General features: G+C 45.7%; 1 protein-coding gene across 5 annotated transcripts in view; it reads right to left on the bottom strand.

Annotated features, from left to right (window-relative positions):
• ATP2B4 (ATPase plasma membrane Ca2+ transporting 4) overlaps positions 1-23586 on the bottom strand; it is a 97580-nt gene that overhangs the window by 5079 nt on the left and 68915 nt on the right. For 2 of the 5 annotated variants that reach the window (XM_070608685.1, XM_070608686.1), the window contains 6 exons: positions 12547-12738; positions 11865-12078; positions 11079-11290; positions 9785-9892; positions 7774-7950; positions 4218-4398 (listed from right to left, as the gene is read on the bottom strand). In XM_070608685.1, the coding sequence (XP_070464786.1) occupies positions 4218-4398; positions 7774-7950; positions 9785-9892; positions 11079-11290; positions 11865-12078; positions 12547-12738 (1084 nt within the window). The remainder of the gene's footprint in view (positions 1-4217; positions 4399-7773; positions 7951-9784; positions 9893-11078; positions 11291-11864; positions 12079-12546; positions 12739-23586) is intronic. The other 3 variants (XM_070608683.1, XM_070608684.1, XM_070608687.1) reach the window with 2 other exon arrangements.

The following is a 23586-nucleotide window of genomic DNA, read 5'->3' as shown; positions in this document are numbered from 1 at the left end:
AACATGCATGCACTTATATCCCATAACCTCCCCCATGTCCCCTTCCCCAAAAGACAGCAGAACCCCACTCCTGCAGTCCCTCCCCTGGAAGATGTTGATGAAATACGGGTATCAAAGATGCTTCCTCCTGACTACCGAGAGCAGACCTGGCTCTCACGACCCTGACGCACGTCGATGCCTCTGACACCGAGCTGCGGCCAGTCATGCAGCTTTCTCCAGCTGTTTCTAAGTTGTGAAGAGGGAGCATGATCTTAGCTGGAGGAGGGAGGAATGGGACCAGGAGAGAAATCACCCAATCCCGGAGGCAGTGCTACAAATAAGAGGCTTTTCTAATGGGGTAGATGAAGAGGATGGAGGAAAGGAAATAATCTACAGTTTTACTGGCAAAGGGAGATGCACTGCCCTGTAAGTGTCAAAGTCTTTGTTCTACTGCACACAAAAGGAAAGGACTCAGTCAACTTAGAGAAGAGGAAAAAAAGGACAATAACGGACGCCTGGACTAGCCTGGACCTTATCCACAGGCAGCAGCTCTTTTCACAGCCTGCTCTTCTGAGCTGCAGGCCTCCCTGAGGCATGGCTTAGAACCTGGGCTGGTAGAACTGGGGTAGGGGAGAAGGTTGGATCCCAAGAGGTTGGAGAGAGAGGCCAGGGGAGAAGAAAGTGGTGGTAGGACAGTTTCAGCTTTTGGGAGGCGGCTGGTCCTTTCCTCAGAAAAGAGATGGGAGCAATGCAGGAGAAACTGCTGTGGTGGGGAGCAGGCAGGGAGGAGGGCTGAATGTTGGGGTAGACACCTCTTGCATTCCTCTGCTGTTGAAGCAAAGAATATGTTCCTGGAGAAGAGGCAAGAATGTGGGGACAGCAGAGCACAGAGAGAGTCAGGCAAATGGACTGGCTGGACTGCCCGTCCCAGTGTTTCCTATCACTGCACAGAACCTTCAACAATATTGTGCAAAGAAGGCTCACTAACATGGTGTCTCTGCTGGGCAAGGCTTTCCTCAACTTGCCCCACTCCACCACAGCCGGCAGACCCACCCAGGGTGGAAGGTGCTCAGAGGTTAGAAGGCAGAGGAGTCTTGGCCACTCAAGACAATCAGCTCAGTACCTCAGCCAAGAAGAACTAAGGGCACACATTCACCATGCTGGTCAGAAAGTGAGGCTTGCTTTTCCATCCTTCTGGGATTCTCATGACCAGCTACGAGGTGGATTTCACCTGTCGTGTTCTCTCTGCTTCAGATCTAGGTGAGGGCAGATGGAGTAGAGGCTCCATCTGGGCCTCGGGAGGTCCCAAGTTTTAGCTGATCTACACCACATCTTAAAGAAGGAAACGTGGAGTGAGTGAGCTCAAATCCAATGCCTTCGCCCTCGGCCCAGGCAAGAGATGGGTTCAAAGCCACACCACCTCCTGTAGGAGTGACAACATCGTCCATACTTTTCACCTGCTCTTGAGATCTCAAAATTTCTGACAAGGGCTACAAAAGAACATCTGCTTTCTACCACCAGTTGATCATCTTCAGTATCAGCGATTTTCAAACTTCCTGCTTCTATCATTTTTGAAGCAACTGAATACTTTATTAAAACTATTGTATGTGAGGTCCAAAATAGAAAACAGATTTTTAAAAACTCAGATTGTAGTGAGGGTCTGGAGCCCTGTTTGCCGGCTCTTCCTCTCACCTGTTGGGGTGACCAACAACACTGTTACAGGGAAACAATAAGGGAGATAAAAGCGAATTGGGGGTGGATATATGGAAAAAGTAGGGAAAATTTCTTCTTTGGGGGAGCAAGGAACAGTCATCCGGCTAGATTACAGGACTTCTGGAATCTAAAGGGAAACCAGCCACCTGCAAGGGAAGCTCAAGTGAAGAGGAGTTAGAGAGCTAGGGAGTACCATCTGGTGGCCTGGTGGGTAGAGAGAAGGGTGAGGGGTAGAGGGCATGGGCTGTGCCAGAATGCTCCTCAACTCCAACACTGGCCTCAGAGAATACATAACACATGTGGCAGAACAATCACACAGACACGTCATCGCCAACCCACCCCAAGTGGTGGCATCTTTTCTTCCTGATGCATGGTGCCTGGTGCATGAGCAATGTATGGGGAACAAGATAGAGCTAGTAAAGCAGGCGCTGTGCAAGCTTCAGGCACTCTCCACTCAGCCAATCAACCCTGCCTTCCCTGGTCATCATCTCTCAAACCCTCCGGGAAATGTCTCTTCTGTGGCCCCTGTCCTACAGGTGGAAGTGGCTGATTGAAAGGCAACTCTTTCTCATGACTCAGGAGCCGCAACCAGGCTGAACCTCAGATTAGGTAGGAGTGCTGAGGGCCACTCTCTGGAGCTCGAGGAATGGGCAGATGAAGACTCCATTTCCTCAGCTGGTGTTCTGTCATTTTCTGCTCCCCTTTCAGAAACCAGGGGAATAGGGGGGATGGGCCTTCCTACAGAGGGAAATCTTGGAGATTTGTCCACTGAAGGTTAGATAAATGACGGAATTCATTTGGAGATCTGGAATGGGAAAGGGGGTTTTACAACGCATGACCATAACTTCTAGGACTGCAAGTAAGAAGGCACAGCTGGAGAAAGAGCAGGTGTGGCCTGTCTCTCTTGACTGGTTTTCTAGACTCTGAGGATTTGTAGTATACCCTCTACGCGACTCAATGAGAGTCCAACGGGCTCTACCTTCTGCTTAGTCTTCTTCTACCTTCAAATCACTGGGACATCTGACATAACCCTTCCTAACAGAGAGGCATGATTGAAAGAGAACAAAAACTAGTTAGAAGGTCATGGCAAAACTAGAAGAAAAAAGAAAATAAGAGAGGCATATGGAAGGACCAGAGCAAAGAGGCTCTTTGACATTTGCAAGGTAAGACTTATTTAGTTCTTTGACTGCCTTTGGGCCTAATGAAATATGTATCTATATAAAACCCTACCCTCTATTCCGTACATGAGAACACTTACAGTTGGCTAAAAAGATAAAATAATATAAGTCTGGTAACCTATACAACTCATAATCACATGAACCAATAATGTGAACCAACGATAACACAGCTGTTCTGTCTTTACCCCTGTCCCAGGCCTTGGGGTGGTGGCTGGGGGTGGGGAGGAAGGGACAGACAAAGCACTGAGATGTCTGAAACCCACAATATACTTAATATAGGGAGACTCCTTCCCCACCAAATACCTAAACAGCGCTATCAGCAAAGAGCCTTCTCTCTCCTCTGTGTCCCATTTGGGGAAGGTAAAATGACCAGAAATAGGAAGGCATAAGCATTAGCAAGAACCCAGTAACCGACCACTGGGGACACCAGATCTTAGAGCGAGCACTGACAGCATTCCAACTGAGAGGCTGGCTGAGAAAGGGTTCCTAAAACTTGACGTGCAAAATAAGATATGAAGGGCTATAGGTGAAACAATCAATCGAGAGGAAAGGAGAAGCAAAAAAAAGGTTGCTCTTCAGAAATTCCTAAAAAAAAAGTTTAATGAGTAAGAAAAAATAAGTTATTTTGACCTTTTCATCTATTTCTCCTACCCAGATGTAAATTAACTGATTCTTAAACCAGAGTTTGGATTAAAGTCCCTGAAAATTAAAAAAACGGGGATACTCAGACCTGTGCATTTGAACTGAACACCTTTTCTTCACATTCAGCTACAATTTTTATGCCTATGCTGCCAGCTAACAACAAAGCGGTAGCCAAAAGGACTATTATCAGCCAAGTTCAATATTGGCTCAATTATGATGGATCTACTGGTAAAAAGCCCTTCATACCTTTTTTCAGGAGATCTCAAACTTGCCCCCAAATAATGAGAGTTCCAGGTTTTCATCTGGTCTGAGCTTACCTCTAACCTCAGGAAAGAGAGTTTAGACTCAAAGGAGCAGGAGGAAAGAAGAGGAACAACAACGACATATCCAAACAAAGCAAAAAACAATACAAAAGGTCAAGCAAAACAGAAGAAACATAAGGAAGAAATAAGCAATGCAGAGGAACAATCAGAAAACAGGATGGTTAAGGTTGAATAGCTTTCAACATTAAAAAATAAATAAAATAAGATAAAAGGGCACACAGCCTGGTTTTGGAGTGGGATTTTTATCCCACTTTTCCTTCATCAAGTCAAAGATCAAAGGGAAAAGCCAAAGGAAAAGATAATCACGGTTGGTTAAGGTGGATGCTGCGTGCTCTCTTGTGGTCATTTCAGCAAATCATGCATCATAATAACTATCACTCACTGCCCAGAGTAGGAGATGAAACAGCAGCAGCAACAGAAGTGGTGGGGGGAGATCTGACTGGCGCAACTGTTACATAGGATGAGCTAGGAACATGTTTTACATCAAGGTGCTGCCCCGCGGTCTGCCGCTTTAGGACTCCCTTAAAAGAGGCTCCCGTCTGGAATGTGTTAATTACGTCGATCTGCAAAGAATCAGAGAGTGAGACAGCTTTGCTCCACAATCAGAGAGACGCGAAGAAAGAGGAAGGGAAGGTCCTGGAGGGTTAGGGAAGGGGTTGGAAGGAACTGGGAAAAGGAGACAGAAGATGGAAAGCAAGAGAGATTCCCTGGCACACAAACCAATGGGGATGAGAGGGGGAAGACGTCAACTGTGATCACCATTTAAGGAGCAGTTTGCCATGGAGTCCACACACCCCACCAGAATCCAGTCCTCTTCCCTTTTAGTCTACGGAGGACATTTTAGGCATGCTGGTGTCCAAAAGTATCGAAAGGGACCCCCATAACTCTTAACACAGAGAGAGTGACAGCTTCTTCATCGTTTTGACCTGTACTCTAAGAAATCAGGCATGCGACTTAAGAAGGAAGGCAAAGCATGATTACTTAATTCTGAGGCTCAGGAACCTCTAAACAAATTAAATTAACTATTTATTTTTGCAGATTTTCCAGGAAAATAACTCATGTGTTTAAAGCAAAAACAGAGGCGTGCAGTAACCCATGCATAGGGGCCACGGTGGAAGGGCTCCTGACCCCGAGCCGCTGGCCTCACCCTCTCCTGGCTTTCTTCCCTGAGACACTCTTCCCTGGGGCTGAAGTGGACCGGGTCCCTGGGGATGGAGCTCAGGAACCCAGTGGCCAGGCTCTTTAGAGAGAATGCCACCAGCTGCATGAATACACTGGAGATCTGGAAATGTCTGGCAGAAATGCGGACAATAACTCAGCAGTTAGGCTGAAGAGGGGAGGAAGAGCTGTGGGTTGGTGGGGCTGGTGAGCAACTGCAGGTCCAGCCTTACACAAGCGGTTTCCGGTCTCCAGTCTCCGAATCCTGGAGACAAGAGGCAATTCATGCCATTTGGTTTCCAACAATGGTCTTGGTCTGAGGCCTGGGTCAGACTTACCATCCTTATGTCTGACCCCTAACTAACAACGAAGAAATCAAAAGGAATTTCTTTATCCTTCAGGATCTGGTAGAATCATCTTAAAAATGCCCATACGCTTAACATCAAGGGCCAATCTAGCAGGAAGGGTGGAAAGGTGCTGATTCCACTCATCTGACTTCCCTCCCCGGGGAGAGAGGTGGGAAAGCAGGCACCTTGTGAGTCAGACAGTTGTTCTTATTTATCAAGCTTCCTGAGAAGCCATGGACTGTTTAGGGCTGGTTTCTGGATTCAGACCAAAGTTTGAGCTAAAATACCACTCCTTCATTACATTATATGGTTCTCAGTTCCAGGGGACTGAGGAGCCTGATTCTGCACGAGGAGAGGGTTTGCATGTGGGGAGGGTCCAGCTCCATGGAAGAAGGGGCTGTAGAGACACCCTCCTCAGTGCTTGTTAGGGTCACAAGGTCCCAACCTCCACAATGAAATTGGATCCCAGTTTACCTTCCCAAGATCGCTGCCCTTAAGTTTCCCAAACTTCCACTTTCTAGTGCTTTTAGCTCCCCCCAAACCAAAGGGACCAGGACAGGACAACTGCCTGGCAACACCTCCCATGCCTAAGTGTTCACTGAGAATGACAAGGATCAGCAATCAGACGGCAGGGGATCTCGTTAGAACCCTGCTGAGGCTGAACAGTGGACACCAGGAGAGAGCTTCAGGGGTCTGGATGCAGGTTAGCGAGGTCAGCCTCATCCGCTCATAGAGTCCGGTGCACACAGTGCAACGGCACGCAGTGGTCCCGGGGCATCTTTAACAGGCTGTCTTTGCTGCCTAAGTTTAGGCTTCAGTGCCATTCTGGCCCAACTGCCTCACGCTCCAGGGACAGGTAGTGGACCCACACTATGTAGACAGGGAAGCCCACAGAGAGGCGGACGGGCGAGGGGATGGAAACTGGTAGTGGAGGGGAAGGAAGATCCGTGAATCTCAGCCCCGAGGACAGAAGACTGGCAAGGAGCCAGGAGACACTGGAACGAGGGGATCCTGGTTAGGAAAAAAACCAGAGAGTGGAAGAGTAGGCAGATGACCCTGAAGGGAAGAAAAGCAGACAGGTTATTCTGAAAAGAGCAGACCTAAAGGAAAGCATGGGGCCTTAGAGACAGGAGCCAGAGGCGCCAAGTTCTCTGGGTGCAAGAGGCCCTTGCTGGTGATGGACTCAGCAGCCTGGAGGGAGGGGTGGGTGTGGGATCTCTGGATGCCCTAAGGCAGTTTCTGCAGGTCCCCCGGGATTTCCCTCCCAGGGAAGGGAGGGGAGAGGGCCCAGTGTTTCCTCACCTCAACCTTCTTTCCCACTTCTGCCCTTCTTTCCCACTTCCATCTGTTGCCTTGCCTATGGGAGCAAGCTCCCAGCAGGTATTCAGTTCAGAATACTCATCTCACCTCTCCTCCCTATGCACCAAGGAGGCAGCCTTGACGAGGGAACTTGCCACACCATCTGCAAGGCTAATTTTAGAAAGTGAAACTTGTTTCTGGGACCTCCAGCCAATCAGCAGAGAGGAATGGGCCTGTTCTCTGGAGAACACCCTTGAGAACTCAGGGATTTACAGTTCCTTGAGATGGAAGCCTCAGGACTAACGCAACAGAGAGTCATGGGGCCAGAACAGGGAAAGTGATAGGACTGCCACGCCTGGACCAGCCTTTCCTCCAGGAGAGGCCGTCGCAGGTGCTAATTGGAAAGTGGGGGAAGTTACTGCAGGGCTACAGGCAGGCACTTAGGAGCAGCAGCAGCTTCCATCCCACTTCAGAAATTGCAAGAAGGGAAAAGGTTTGAAGGAATTATAGCTTCTTCCTTTCTGGGAAGCAAATCTGAATCCTGCAAAAGATACTCAGGCACTGAGAGACTACTGTCATTTATACACACTTGACCATCGGATTCCCCAGCATGGCCTTAAATTTTGAGTGGGGAAGATATAGGAGGGTGAGTTTCTTTTCTAAAGATTCCTTCCGATAACATCTATTTTGTCCTAACAGCAGCTAGAGATGCCCATTAGGTGTCTGCTGGGGATGCTGGTGTGGAGACACTGTCCAACTCCTTTTTTCTGAAGGGCAGGGGAGACTCTGAACGCTTCCCACCCTGAGGTTAGGCCCAGTGCTTGCAAGGGACCTGATGCAGGAGCTCGCCCACCCCACAGAGCGGGGGAAAGTGGGCTTTCAAACCAACCCCAAGCTAAAGGACCGTGCCAACAGCCAGTGTCCTGCGCTCCAGCCCTCTCCCCTCCTCTCAGAGGAGCCCAGGCAGCTCCCTCAGGTCCCATCTGTCCTGAAGCTAGGGAGCTAGGACTGCCCCCCAGTCGTGGGCCTTCGGAAGGGGAGAGGTGTTGGTCACTAAGAGCTACTGCCCTCCCAGCACCCCCAAAACGGGGAGAGTTCTTCTCCCAGAGTGAGGACAGGCCACTATCAGAGTACCTGAGTCTGGATACGGTTTAGGCCTCGGAACCAGAGGATCTGGCCTCGGCGCAGCTCCATCTCTGCATGGTCAATCTCGTCCAGTCCCTCAGCATCCTTGGTGATCTCCTCTTTAGCGGTGCCATGCCCAGCCTCCTTCAGGAACTTCAGGGATTGGGTGGGTATCGTGGAGATTACCTGAGAACAAGTGCAGAGGAAGGAAGACACCAGAGTCAGGGTGAGAAGAGCTGCCACTCAACTCACGTGGCTTAGGCCCTTGGGTAGGTCACTCTTGGTGCCATCGCCCTACCCTCTGGGAGAGCAGTGGGAGAAGCACCAAGCCCCTCAGGCAAGTATTTGCCAAGTGCCCACCAGTGTCAGGCCCTCAGGAAGGTTTTCTGTGTTTGTGGACACACAAAGGAGAGCTTGTATTCTAGCGTCTGACCAGCACCTGCCTGCTTTCATACTTCCTTCTCCTCCTCCTGCCTCAGTTCCTCCTTCCCATTTTGCCAGGTGTCTTTTAAAAGAAGTAGAACTATAATGCACGGCACAAAGTAGGAAGGGACAGAGACCACGACCTGGGGGAAAGCAAGTGTGGGCACAGAATGGTCAGACTGCACGGACGGAGAAGGACAGAGGGTGGAAGAGGGCGACTCTTCCTAGTCACCACGTGCAGGGCGCCTCCCGTGTTATCACACCAGTGGAAGGGCACTAACAGCTGCTTGGGTTGGCGTGCGGCAGGTGCAGCAGGCCACGGAATAAGGGACATGTGAGCATTATCCGAAGACACAGAGCAGGAGGCTGGGTTTGCAACTCAGAATAAATCATCGGTGAGTTCAGAGTCTGTCCGTCAGTTCTCCTTTACCAACAGGATGAGGAGCAGACAGGGCTCTCATGGGAAAGAGGGCCTGCGTGGGCCATCCGATATGGAGCCAAGTGTTCAGAAACAGGAAGAACGTCAAAGTTCTGCTTTCAGAGGTTTTACCAGGGACCACTGGTAAACAAATGTCACAAACAGCACGGTGGAGGGACGAGGGCAGGAGCTGGGGTCGGGGATCACCTGGGAGGCACCTAGGAGGTGTGAGAGAAACAACTGGCAGGGGAAGGCCTGCGGCCCCATGGAGGGCTTTTTGGGGCCAGTTAGAGCAAAGCCTCCATTACCCAGGTGGCCAGGCATCAATGAGTAGAGACCTGGGGTCTGCAAAGGAGAGGGACAGTCCAGGCCACAGCTGAACAGCTGAGGACCAGGAGGACCTGCCAGGCAGTAGTAGGGAAGGAAGAAAACTCTTCCCAGACCTGATGATGTTACAATATCAACAGCTAACATTTACTGAGTACTTACAGGGTACCAGAGACTATTCTAAGTCATTTCTGTATTGTAACTGATTTGCTGATTAACAACCATTAACAATGACCTTGTTATCCTAAGTAGAGGAAACTGAGGCACAAGTGGTTAAGATACTCACTCATAGTGACTCAGCTTGTAAAAAGGAGAGCTGGGATCCAAATGCAGGCAGTCAGTCCCAGAGTCCATGCTCTGAACCATATGCTAGCCTGCTTCTCTAGAGAGCTCTGAGTCTGGATTTATCTTGGCTGAGAGTCAGGCACTCAAACCAGATAAGGCTGTGGTGAGAAACAGAAGAGGTGGGGGCCGACAGGACGTCAGCACAGCAGCCCATGGCCAGACTGTGCTTTGTTGGAATGAAGACGTGCTTTATAGCTCTTCTTCTAAAACCCTTGATTTTTTTGGGCAAAATTCCATTGAAAATTTCCACTCCTATCTCCGAGACCTAAGAGATGTGCCTGCCTCCAGGCACGGTGAGAGAAAAGACACAAAGCCTCCACACTGGTGGACACTGATCATCCCACTTTGGGATCCGACAAGGTAGAAAGAACTTAAAAGCTCGGGAGAGATGGCAGGGGAGGAGAAGACGCAGGTCCGGAGCTGGGAGACCCCGCGGCCGCCCCTCCCACCTCCTCTGGAGGAGGGCTGCAGGCTGTGTGAGGGCCCGGGCGGGCACGCAGCACTCACCTGGCCCCACAGCAGTTCTCCAATACCAATGAAGAGACACCAAAACCACTGGGACAGAGTGAGCCTCGTACAACTGAAGGGTTTACCCCCAAATTCCACGATGAAAATCTAGAAGAGAGAAAGAGGCAGCCTACCTTCAGGGAGGTGAGTAACAGGCAGCTAGCCCTCCAGCCAAGGCCACCAAAGCCACGTCACCCTGCTGCCCCAGGATCCCCGTGGTGCAAGCCCCGATCTTCTTATTGGGAAGGGGGAAAAAAGAAATCCAGAAGGGGAGAAGAGAAGACAGACACAAATAGTCTTTATGGAGCACTCTGATGGGGAGACAGCCACAGTTACTGTGAAAGTTATTAACATAAGAGCTGGAGGCTGGGCCAGCATTGATGGTCTAGTGGTTAAAGTTTGGCACTCCTGCTTTGGCAGCCTGGGTTCGCTTCCCAGTCATGGAACCACACTACCCTCTGTGAGTAGCCACGCTGTGGTGGAGGCTCACGTGGAAGAATTAGAAGGACTTACAACTGGGATATACAACCATGCACTGGGGCTTCGGGGAGAAAAAAAAAAAAGACCCGGAGGCTTCCTGTGACTAAAGCCAGTTGGTGACAAGGAGAAGGCACAATGACAGAGAAGAGGAGTCGAGGAGGGGCAGACTGAGAGGTACCCTGCTGAAGGGTGAGACAAGAGCTCTTTTGTCACTGGGTGAGATCATAATCTCTTGCGTCCACAGACGTTTTAGTGTACCTCTGACCAGAGCAAGAAGGAAGGGGCCCAATCCTTTCACCAGAAGGGCAGTTTCCACAGGAGGAGCCTAAACCAGGCTTATCTGTCAAGTACATGCACACCATCCCATCACTTTTCTTTTTCTGTGAATTGCACAGCATTTTATACCATGAGTGCCTTCAGAACAACGGGGCAAGGAGAGAGAGCGCCCATACAGCATGTGCGTGCACATTTCATGTATGCTGGCAGGAGGCGTGGAAAGGGGCTAGAAGAGAGTGATCCCCTCTTGGTCACTTGGTGAAACTTCTGTGTTTTTCATTTAAAAGACAATGAAAGGACTCTACAAGTCTGATTTTATTTGCTACCAACATGCCTTGCTCTGGAGCACCTGACACAGTGGGCTCCAATGCTAGAGCAATGTGCAAGCAGAGGCAAACTGGGAACGCAGAAGCGTCTAGGCCACAGCCTGAGTCCTCATTGCTCCCTCACTGTTCTTCCTGGTACTGAGTGAAGTTAGGCTCCCGGCTTCTTGCTTTGTCATCCCAGCCCTCCTACCAAACTCCAGCTAGACCCTCACCTGGCAGACGAATGTGCCCACAACCACAGAGCAGAAGATGAGGTTGTGGAAGATGCCCGCGAAGACATTCCTCTCCCCGTGGATCTTGCGGGAGTTGATCTCGTTGAAGAGCTGCATCAGCACGAAGGTGTTGAAGACGATGGTGTAGTGCTGGCTGGGCGGCGAGTGCAGAGGGGCCTTCCTCCCACTGTCGATGTCAAAGAATTTCTCACCTAGTGGGGAGAACAGAAGCAGCGGAGGGTAAGTAGTTCTCAGCGAGGGCTCAGGTGAAGTCAGAGCACGTTGGTGTGGCACCCAGAACATGGTTGCTTATGGCTGGGGTCCATTCTAACTGGCCAGCATCTGAGCCACACCAGTTATCCAGTACTTTAGATGGCAGCCCTGGCCTCAACATATCTGAGCCTCTCTCAGTTTGCTGCATTAACACTCGCTCGCCTTCCTGCAGTGTGCGTGCTGGTCAAACCGTGACCACTACCAGCAAGCAGACACAGGTCTGAATCTTAGCGCCACTATTTACTCATTATGTGACCTGAGCTTCAGCTCTGTAATCTATAAAAAAAGGTGTAAAAGAGCCAGCTTCGTGAAATTCTTCAGAAGAGTGCATAAAACAGCATAACACACTCGCTGGCGGGAACAGAGGAGGCGCTCAATCCGCGAAGCTGCTGTTACTCCCAGGCTTGCGCTCGGCTTGCTCCCAGGCCACCTTCTTTTCCTGGGCCATTCTCAACCCCCATCTCCATCTAGCACCCCAACAGCCGCCCACCCCCATCCCCACCCTTGACTCACCGGCAAAGACAAGGGCAAAGATGACCACGAGCTGATAGACGGCATGCCCCAGGATGTTCTTCATCATAGTCCGGGAGATCAGAGGCTTATTTCGGCCATACGGGCGACGCCTCAACAGAGCATCTGTAGGGGGCTCGGTGGCCAGGGCCAGTGAGGCAAAAGTGTCCATGATGAGATTAACCCACAGCATCTGTACAGCTTTCAGTGGGGAATCCTGGGGGGAGAAGAACCAGGCCTTTCAGCTTTCCTTGGAGACCACTCCCATCTGACTCATCAGCCTCACCTTTGCCCTTGAGATGGCCTAGCTCCCACTATCCACCTAGACTTTGAATCTGGCCATTTATTAGCTGAATGACCTTGAGAACATTACTTAACCTCTTTGAGCCTTGGGTCCCTCACCTGTAAAATGAGGATAATACCTACTTTGCAAAGTTGTTTCTGAAGAACGGAGATAACACATCTAAGTGCTCATCATAGTGGCTGACACATAAGTGCTAAATTAAGGGAATACAAATTACCATCCTTCCACATGAGCAGATGGAGACCCAGCAGAGCTAACCCTGCCCCAGCACCCCGGGGAGCTCCCGTCCTTACTCCTCGGTAGACACACTGCGTCCCACTCCCCATGTTCCTTAGCCCGACCTCATCCCTCCCATCTCAGCCCACCCCACACGCCCTTCACCTGAGTGATGCAGGCTCCAGTGAAGGCCACGATCACGGCCACCACATTGACAGTGAGCTGGAACTGCAGGAACTTCGAGATGCTGTCATAGACGTTTCGTCCCCACATCACTGCCTTCACGATGCTGGTGAAGTTGTCATCTGTTAGGATGATGTCTGATGCCTCCTTTGCCACATCTGTGCCTGCAATACCCTGAGGTAAGAAGGGGAAAAAAAACAGTGAAGAACTGGCTAAAGCAGAGTTTATTTACATTCTGAACCCAGACTCCATTTCCTGACCTCCAAGAAGCTTTCAGAACCAGGCACAACACTAGATGGCAGACCAGCCACACAAATGCTAAAGAATAAACCACCACATTTTGACTTCTCTTTTCTCCCAAAGCACATAAAGGGAAAATGCGTCATTGTCAGACTACAGAAAAGAGGGCTGGGGCCCGACCCACCACTTTACTCCTGAACCCACACTGGAAATTAGTTATCGTTGATATTCCTTTCTCCCTTCCCTCCTACTCCCCCACCATAGAAACTAACTGAAAGGGAGGGAAGACGTCCTACCAATTCTTTTTTTTTCAAAGACTGGTACCTAAGCTAACATCTGCTGATCTGTTGCCTGTCTTTTTTTCTTCTTCTTCTTCTCCCCTCCAAAGCCCCTGGTACATAGTTGTATATTCTAGTTGTAGGTCCTTCTAGTTGTGGCATGTGGGACGCCACTTCAGCATAGCCTGACCAGTGGTGCCATGTCCGTGCCCAGGATCCAAACTGGTGAAACCCTCGGCCGCCGCAGCGGAGCGCGCGAACTTAACCACTTGGCCACAGGGCCGGCCCCCGTCCTACCAATTCTACCTCCAAATCCTTACATTTGCCACTGCCAGTACCTCAGTTAAGCCCTTGTCCCCACACCTTTAAGTCACCCGAGATTTTTTCTTGAAGAAGTAGTCTGACAGCACAGTTCAGATGTCCTATCCGTCTCCAAAATCCTGTCACTGAGAAACCACTAAAGGTTTCCAAATAGACAGATCAAGGGTTGAAAGCTGTGCTTTAGAAACAGTAAACTCTCTAGTCTGGCAGTCAGAGCCCTCAACAAGTGAACTGATTCATTTTCCAACCTGCTCTTAAATAATGTTTTTGCTCAAAACCCACTGGTTTATTGACAATTCCATGGATTTCTCACTCACTTCTAGAGTCTGGACTTCTACTCATACCACTTCCCCAAGCCTGGAACGTCCTCTTCCCCATCTGTTTAAATCCTCTTTATCTTGAATGTCCTGCTCAACCAAGCCCTAAGTGCTTTGCAAAACTCTTCCTCGTTTCCCCAGCCATACTTCCATTCCATATCTTGCAACTCCTGTGACCCACAGAGGAGCTTATTCATGAATCTGGCTCGCACTAGTAGATTATTTGTTCTCTTCACCTGACAGTGTTATTCTCCTATCAAAATTACAACAAACAAATATCTGTTAGATAGACTATACAATTCAGTGTTTCCATCAAAAAGTTCTCTAGGGGCTGGCTGAGTGGTGCAGCAGTTAAGTTCCCATGTTCCGCTTCAGCAGCCCAGGTTCGCCAGTTCAGATCCCAGGCATGGACCTATGCACCGCTTGGCACGCCGTGCCAGGGCAGGCACCCCACACAGAAAGCAGAGGAAGATGGGCACAGATGTTAGTTCAGGGCCAATCTTCCTCAGCAAAAAGAGAAGGATTGGCAGCAGATGTTAGCTCAGGGCTAATCTTCCTCAAAAAAAAATTCTCTAATACATCCACGCAATGACATACCATGCATTGTAAAAAGAAAGGAGTAAAAAAAGAAAGAAAGACTATCTCTATATACTTACCACTAGGGAATAATCTCCAAGTTATGTTGTTAAGTGAAAAAAGCAAGGTGGAAAAAAGTGTATAGTACATATATAAGTAAGTATAGAAAGAGGGCACCATAGATAAGTATCAGTTCTCTAAAAGGGAGATATAAATAGATTATACATTCGACTATATTTTAAAGGAGCAAAGAGAAGGATAAACCAAAATGAAGAATTAAGTGGCCTGTGGGTTTAAAACCAAGGCAGCCAGGTGGAGGCAACAGGAATAGAAGCTAGATTTCTATGAATAGACCTTGTTTTGTATATCTGACTTTAGAACTATATAACTTCTTTATACAAGGATAAAACAAAATTAAGTTTAAAAAGCAATCTCTGGGGTTGGCCCCATGGCGTAGTGGTTAAGTCTGCACGCTCTGCTTCAGCAGCCCAGGGTTCACAGGCTTGGATCCCAGGCATGGACCTACACACCACTCATCAAGCCCTGCTGTGGTGTCCCACATACAAAACAGAGGAAGACTGGCACAGGTGTTAGCTCAGGGACAATCTTCCCAACCAAAAAGAGCTGCAATCTCTGAAATGGAAAGCAACATGACGTAAATGAACCGGCTAATCAGTTGGTAGCACACCCACATAGAGGAAAAACGTTCCACATGACTTTTTAAAAAACACAGCGACTTGATGGCACATCCCTAGTAGAAAAGATCTACAGGATAAAAAGAACTACAAAGAAAATCTTTAACTATTTTTAGCAGAGTTACCATATTATTACTGCTATTTTGAGACTATTATATATATCTTAGGATAAAGCAAATAATTATGTTAATGCCATTAGGAATCAAAATTTTCAGCTTAAGAGATATAAATATAAAATCAAGGAAGTTAAATAAAATTAGGAAATTAGAGTTTTATAATTCTAAATTTGAGTTGGAAATACCAATTTGAATTCATGAAGTGTTTTATCTTTAAAACAAAGAAAACAAAACCAAAAAAGAGACCTAAAAGACATTTCCTAGCTTTGTCCATTGAAAAGGTCTAGAAACAGGGATTTACTCAGTAGTAGAGAACACTCTGACATTCAGATTGTGTTTTCTAAACACCATTTCTCACTAAAATGAAGCAGGACTCTTTTGAGAAATTAATGATTCCAGATCCAGGACAAGAAATATGCATGATGACGCTAGAACATTTTATCCTGCAAGAAACCAAGAAAGCTATTAAAGACCACCAGGGACGGATCAAAAAGACTCGGCTGTGCTATCCTAAGAGGCTAATGATGGGCTGGTGGACATCAAAGTAATAATGAGGGCGATGGACTGAAACATGTCAAATACACTTAAATTCATGAGTTCACAGTGAGGTTTAAAAAAATAAACAACTGTTTTTAGTAGAGTAATTTAGTGGAGTTAATTTAAAAAAATAAACAATTCATTGGTCATCTTTGGAAGATTCTAAAAAGTCAACTCATTATCTTGAAAAACGATAAACAAATGAAAAGAATCAAGCATTTAATCCACCTTTCACATAGGAAATGAACCACAGAGTAACCAAACAGTTGATGAAGGGAAGTTTCTTTTTATAGAAATATTCAAGTTAATAAATAAAGAAAATCAGAACATGATCATTTTGTAGCCCCTAATAAAAGATGGGATCTAGAATCTGATTGCTTCCAGAACTAACTACTAGTTTATACGAATACAAGGGACAAAGAACATATTAAAGGATATTACAGGGATATGCTCAATGAAATCCATGCTGTGGGATATTCTATGTACACAAACAACCTTGTTCCTTCAAAACTAAATAGCTAGGAAAAAAGACGGAAGTGGGAGAGTGACGTCAGCATCATGGCGGAGTGAGCTCTCCCAGTAATCTCTCCCCTCCTCCGTACAGCGAAAAAGACATCTGTACTCCAATAGGGGACATCCACGCAACACAAAAGACGTCTCAGAGACCCCCTAGCCACAAGTCAGAGGGTGGAGAGACTGGAGCCCCCCTTGGAGGAGGTGGAACGAGGTGAGAGAAAACTGCGTGCCCTCCCCAAAGGACTGCGATCCAGGACTGCTGCGCACAGCCTCCGAGAGGGAAGGAAAGGAGGAGGGACGTTCGTTTGCAAGAACGTCAGAGATCCCCAAGGGCCCTTGCAGCCTAAAGGGAAGCCCCTTACTGGGGTGAAAGCTATGGTGGGGGCTGACCTCATCAAGCCAACACCCCGTGACAGCAGATAGTGAGAGCAGAGCACAGTGAGTAAGCCCACGAGAGCTTGTAGGAGAAAGTGCCTCCCCCGCCACCGCCAGCACCGGCTCCAGCGCTTGGGATCCAGGCGGAACACAGAGGGCTCAGAATATGTGGCTCTTGACTGCCCCCAGTGGCAATAAGTGGTAACTATGACCAAACAACACCATGATGCACAAAAACAGAGCCATGCCCTCCAGCAATATCAAACATTATATTAAATCTTCAGGCCAGAGAGAAAATGACAAGTACCCAGAAATCAGTCCTGAAGACACAGAAATATGTAATCTAAATGACGGAGAATTCAAAACAGCTATCATCAAAAAACTTGAGGTAAAAGAGAATACAGAGAAACAATTCAACGAGTTCAGGAACTACTTCACAAAAAAGATTGAAACTATAAAGAAGAATCAATGACAAAGATTGGAGATGAAAACATGAATTCCCTGAATGCTCGAGAAGACATCACAGAGGAGCGAATCAGCACAATTGAGGACAGACATGCTGAAATGCTCCAGACAGAGGAGGAGAGAGAACCAAGGCTAAAAAGAAAGCAAGAAAGGCTCTGAGAAATATCCGACTCAATGAGGAAACGCAAAATAAGAATTATAGGTATTCAAGAAGGGGAAGAGAAGAAGAATGGAGCAGAAAGCTTGTTCAAAGAAACAATAGCAGAGAACTTCCCAAACCTGGGGAAGAAGATGGAAATCCACGTGGAAGAGGCTATCATATCTCCTAAATATGTCAATATAAAAAGACCTACTGCAAGGTACAGAGTAGCAAAACTGACAAAAGTGAATGACAAAAATAAAACAAAACTAAACTAAACTAAGAGCAGCAAGGCAGAAGAAAATAACCTACAAAGGAACCCCTATCAGGCTTTCAGTGGATTTTTCTGCAGAAATCTTACAGGCTAGGAGAGACTGGAATGACATATTTAAATCTTTGAAGGACAAAAACTTTCAGCCAAGAATATTCTATCCAGCGGAAATATCCTTCAGATATGATGAAGAAATAAAAACTTTCCCAGATAAACAAAAGCTAGGGGAGTTCATAGCCACAAGAGTGCCCCCCCCCCCAACCAAGAAATTCTCAAGAAAGGCCCTCATACCTGAAAAACAAAAAGGGAGAAAGGGGTTACAAAGCACAGAGTAAGGTGATAAATAGGGAGACAGAATCAGAAAATTGTAGCAATACATCAGAACAGGTTAGCAAATACTCAAGTATAACATTAATGATAAAGGGAAGGAAAACACCAAAAACAAAGATAATCTTGTCATTTTAACCACAAGCTCAGAACACAAGATGGAATAAGATGTGAGAGAAACAACACAGAATGAAAAGAGGAGAGGGACTGAATCGGTTAGTCTAAGGAAATCAGAGGCCATCAGAAAACGGGCTGTCTTATCTACAAGATTTTGAATACAAACCCCATGGTAAGCACTAAACAAAAAAGCAGACAAGAGACACCAATAGTAAATAAGGAGAAAACAAAGAAACACAACATAAAAAACTAAAATTCAATTGGTAGATCAAAATAAACAGAACGAGAAACAAAGGAAAGTAGGAGAACTGGGAAACAAGTGATAAAATGGCAGCATTAAGCCCTCATATATCGATAATCACCCTAAATGTAAATGGACTGAATTCTCCAATAAAAGGACACAGAGTGGCAAGACGGATTAAAGAACAAGACCCAACAATATGCTGCCTCCTGGAAACACATCTCAGCTCCAATGACAAACACAGGGTGAGATTGAAGGGATGGAAGACGACACTCCAAGCTAATGGCAAACAAAAGAAAGCAGGTGTTGCCATACTTGTATCAGACAAAGTAGACTTCAAAATAAGGTCGGTAAAGAGAGACAAAGAGGGGCAGGATACAATGATCAAAGGGACACTCCATCAAGAAGACATAACACTTGTAAATATCTATGCACCCAACACAGCAGCACCAAAGTTCATAAAGCAACTATTAACAAAACTAACAGAAGATATTAATAATAAAACAATAGTAGGGGACCTCAACACTCCACTCACATCAATGGCTAGATCATCCAGACAGAAAATCAACAAGGAAACAGTGGAATTAAATGAAAAGCTAGACCAGTTGGACTTAATAGACATGTATAGAACACTCCATCCAAAAACAGCAGAATACACATTCTTCTCAAGTGCACACGGAACATTCTCAAGGATAGACCATATGTTGGGAAACAAGGCAAGCCTCAATAAATTTAAGAAGGTTGAAATAATAACAAGCATCTTTTCTGATCACAATGCTATGAAGCTAGAAATTAATTACAAGAAAAAAGCTGAGAAAGGGACAAAGATGTAGAGACTAAAAAACATGCTATTCAATAACCAATGAATCATTGAAGAAATTAAAGGAGAAATCAAAAAATATCCGGAGACAAATGAAAATGACAACATACCATACCAACTCATATGGGATGCAACAAAGTGGTACTAAGAGAGAAATTCATCACAATACAGGTTCACCTTAACAAACAAGAAAAACCCCAAATAAGCAATCTCAAACTACACCTAACTGAATTAGAAAAAGAAGAACAAACAAAGCCCAACGTCAGCAGGAGGGAAATAATAAAAATCAGAGCAGAAATAAATGCAATTGAAACAAAAAAAGCAGTACGAAAGATCAATGAAACAAAGAGTTGGTTCTTTGAGAAGATAAACAAAATTGACAACCCCCTAGCCAGACTTACAAAGAAAAAAAGAGAGAAAGCTCAGACAAATAAAATTAGAAATGAAAGAGGAGAAATAATGACAGATACCACAGAAATACAAAGGATAATAAGAGAATACTATGAAAAGCTATATGCCAACAAATTGGACAATCTAGAAGAAATGGATAAACTCTTAGACTCTTACAACTTCCCAAAGCTGAATCAAGAATAAACAGAGAATCTGAATAGATCAATCAAAAGAAAAGAGATTGAAACAGTAATCAAAAGCATCCCAAAGAATATAAAAACCCAGGACCAGTTGGCTTCTCTGGAGAATTCTACCAAACTTTCAGAGAGGATTTAATACCTATGCTTCTCAAGCTATTCCAAAAAATTAGGGAAGATGGAACACTTCCTAACATGTTCTACGAGGTCAACATCACTCTGATACCAAAGCCAGACAAGGACAACACAAAAAAGGAAAACTACAGGCCAATATCGCTGATGAACATAGATGCGAAAATCCTCAACAAAATACTGGCAACCCGAATACAGCAATATATCAAAAGGATCATACATCATGATCAAGTGGGATTTATGCCAGGGGCAGAGGGATGGTTCAACATCTGCAAATCAATCAATGTGATACACCACATTAACAAAATGAGGAATAATAACCACATGATCATCTCAATAGATGCAGGGAAAGCAACAGCCATTTATGATAAAAACTCTTAACAAAATGGGGATAGAAGGAAATTACTTCAACATAATAAAGGCCATATATGACAGACCCACAGCCAACATAAACTCAATGGGGAAAAACGGAACGCCATCCGTCCGAGAACCGGAATGAGACAAGGATGCCCTCTATCACCACTCTTATTCAACACAGTACTGGAGGTTTTGGCCAGAGCAATTAGGCAAGAGAATGGAATAAAAGGAATCCAAATAGGGAGGGAAGAAGTGAAACTCTTGCTGTTTGCAGACCACATGATCTTATATATAGAAAACCCGAAGGAATCCATCTGAAAACTATTAGAAATAATTAACAACTACAGTAAAGTTGTAGGGTACAAAATCAACTTACAAAAATCAGTTGCATTTCTATACTCTAATAATGAACTTACAGAAAGAGGATACAATTGCATTTATAATCACAACAAAAAGAATAAAATATCTAGGAATAAATTTAACCAAGGAGGTGAAGGACTTATACAATGAAAACTATAAGACATTACTGACAGAAATTGATAATGACATAAAGAGATGGAAAGAGATTCCTTGAACATGGATTGGAAAAATAAACACAGTTAAAATGTCCATACTACCCAAAGCAACCTACAGATTCAATGCAATCTCTATCAGAATCCCGGTGACATTCTTCATGGAAACAGAACAAAGAATCCTAAAACTCATATGGGGCAACCAAAGACCCTGAGAAAAAAAAGCAATCCTGACAAAAAAGAGCAAAGCTGGAGGCATCACAATCCCTGACTTCAAAATGTACTACAAAGCCATAGTGATCAAAACGGCATGGTTCTGGTACAAAAACAGGCACACAGATCAATGGAACAGAACTGAAAGCCCAGAAATAAAACCACACATCTATGGACAGCTAATTTTTGACAAAGGTGCCAAGAGCATACAATGGAGAAAAGATAGTCTCTTCAATAAATGGTGTTGGGAAAACTGGACAGCCACATGCAAAAGAATGAAAGCAGACCATTATCTCACGCCATACACAAAAATAAACTCAAAATGGATCAAAGACTTCAAGGTAAGCCCTGAAACCATAAAACTCCTGGAAGAGAAGAGAGGTCGTACACTCTTTGACATCGAACTTGAAAGGATTTTTTTGAGTACGATGTCCTCTCAGACAAGGGAAACGAAAGAAAAAATAAACAAGTGGGACTTCACCAGACTAAAGAGCTTCTGCAACGCAAAAGAAACTCAGATCGAAACAAAAAGACAACCCACCAACTGGGAGAAAATATTTGCAAATCATATATCTGACAAGGGGTTAATCTCCATAATATACAAGGAACTCACACAAATGAACAACAAAAAAAGAACAGCCCAATCAAAAAGTGAGCAGAGGATATAAACAGACATTTTTCCAAAGAAGATTTACAGATCGCCAATAAACATATGACAAGATGTTCAACATCACTAATCGCCAGGGAAATGCAAATCAAAACTACACTAAGGACTGGTCCAGTGATGCAGCAGTTAAGTTCACGCGTTCCATTTTGGTGGCCCAGGGTTCGCTGATTCAGATCCCGGGTGTGGACCTACACACCGCTTATCAGGCTTATCATGCTGTGGCAGGCATCCCACATATAAAGTACAAGAAGATGGGCACGGATGTTAGCTCAGGCCAATCTTCCTCAAAAAGAAAACCCAAAAAAACACTACACTAAGATACAACCTTACACCTGTTAAAATGGCTATAATCACTAAGACTACAAATAACAAATGTTGGAGAGGATGTGGAGAAAAGGGAACCCTCATACACTGGGGGTAGGAATGCAAACTGGTGTAGCCACTATGGAAAACTGTACGGAAATTCCTTAAAAAACTAAAACTAGAACTACCATATGACCCAGCTATCCCACTACTGGGTATCTACCCAGACAACTTGAAATCAACAATCCAAAGTAACACATGCACCCCTATGTTCACTGCAGCACTATTTACAACAGCCAAGACTTGGAAACTATCCGAGTGCCCACTGACCAATGATTGGATAAAGAAGATGTGGTATATATACAATGGAATACTACTCAGCCACAAAAAAAGATAAAATCATCCCATTTGCAACAACATGGATGGACCTGGAGGGAATTATGCTAAGCGAAATAAACCAGACTGAGGAGGACAGACACCAGATGATTTCACTCATATGTGGAATATGAACAAGCACATGGACAAAAACAGTTCAGTGGTTACCAGGGAAAGGGGGGTCGGAGGTGGGCACAGGGGGTGAAAAGGAGCACTTATGTGGTGACGGACAAAAAATAATGTACAACTGAAATTTCACAATGATGTAAACTATTATGAACGCAATAAAAAATTATAATATTAAAAAAACAAAACAAAAGGTGGAAGGGGACTGTGCAGAAAAGAGTTAACACAGCGGCACTGAGCCTGCTGTCCTTAGAAAGGCCTGTTTGCAAGGTTGGCCCTCTGCTGGCCTCCGGGAACTTGGCTCTCAGAATGCTCACAGTCCACAATGAACTGAAAATTAATTAGTGGTTCACTGTGCCTAGACTGTGCCCAAACGATATGGCTTCTAGTGAACGTCTGCTTCCTTCTGGGAGTCTGAAATCCGAGCAAATGCTCGGCAGAAGATGCCTATGTGACCACCCAATATAAACCACGGGTGCCGAGTTCCTCTGACGGGCTTCCCTGGGCAGAAACACCACATGCGCATTACTGCACCTGCGTTGCTGGGGGAAGAGAGTGCTCCATGTGAGCCCTCACAGAGGGAGAGAGCCTAAGGCAGCTGCACGTTGTTGCCTGCAGACTCTGCCTGTGACCCCCTGACTACAGCCTTACTACATCACTATAATAAATTGTAGCCATAAATACAACCATATGCTGAGTCTCATGAGTCCTGCGAGTGACACTTAGGGATCCCTGACACAGGGAGCCTATAGGGTCGGTGGTTCTGAAGCTTTAGGGTGTGTCAGAATCACCGAGAGGGCTTGTAAAACACAGGTTGCTGGGCCCCAACTCCAAGCTTTCTGATTCAGTAGGTCTGGCGTGGGGCCAGAGAATTTGCATTTCTATAGCTTTCCAGGTGCTGCTGGAAGGAGGAGTACACTCAAGAAGTCCCATGAGAGATTAAAAGATTTATGAGATATATCAAATTGAAATGTATCAATCTTATTTGGATTCTGATTTGGATAAATAAACTATTAAAAACAAGATCTATGAAGAAATTGGAGAAATGTAAACAATGACTAGAGTAAGTAAAATAAGGAATCAACTTTGCTATGAGATACTGGTATTAGGATTCTTTTAGACAGATTTTATTGATACACATGTATCTTTCAGAGACACATACAGCCATTTTTTGGGTGAAATGACATGGTGTCAGATTTGCTTCAGAATAATTCAGCTGAGGATGCAGGAAGCAGCAGGGGCTTCAGGGAAACCAGACTGGCCAAGTGTGGATAACTGGCGCTGGGTGACAGATGCATGGGGATTCATGAAACTATTCTCTCTACTTTTGTATATTCTGAAAATTTCCTAGAATAAAAACTTGTTGTTGTTGTTCACGAGAGCACCCCAAAGAGAGAGC

Source organism: Equus przewalskii, unplaced genomic scaffold (genome assembly GCF_037783145.1).
Source record: "Equus przewalskii isolate Varuska unplaced genomic scaffold, EquPr2 ChrUn-1, whole genome shotgun sequence".
Taxonomy (NCBI): domain Eukaryota; kingdom Metazoa; phylum Chordata; class Mammalia; order Perissodactyla; family Equidae; genus Equus; species Equus przewalskii.
This window is presented reverse-complemented; position numbering and strand designations above follow the sequence as displayed.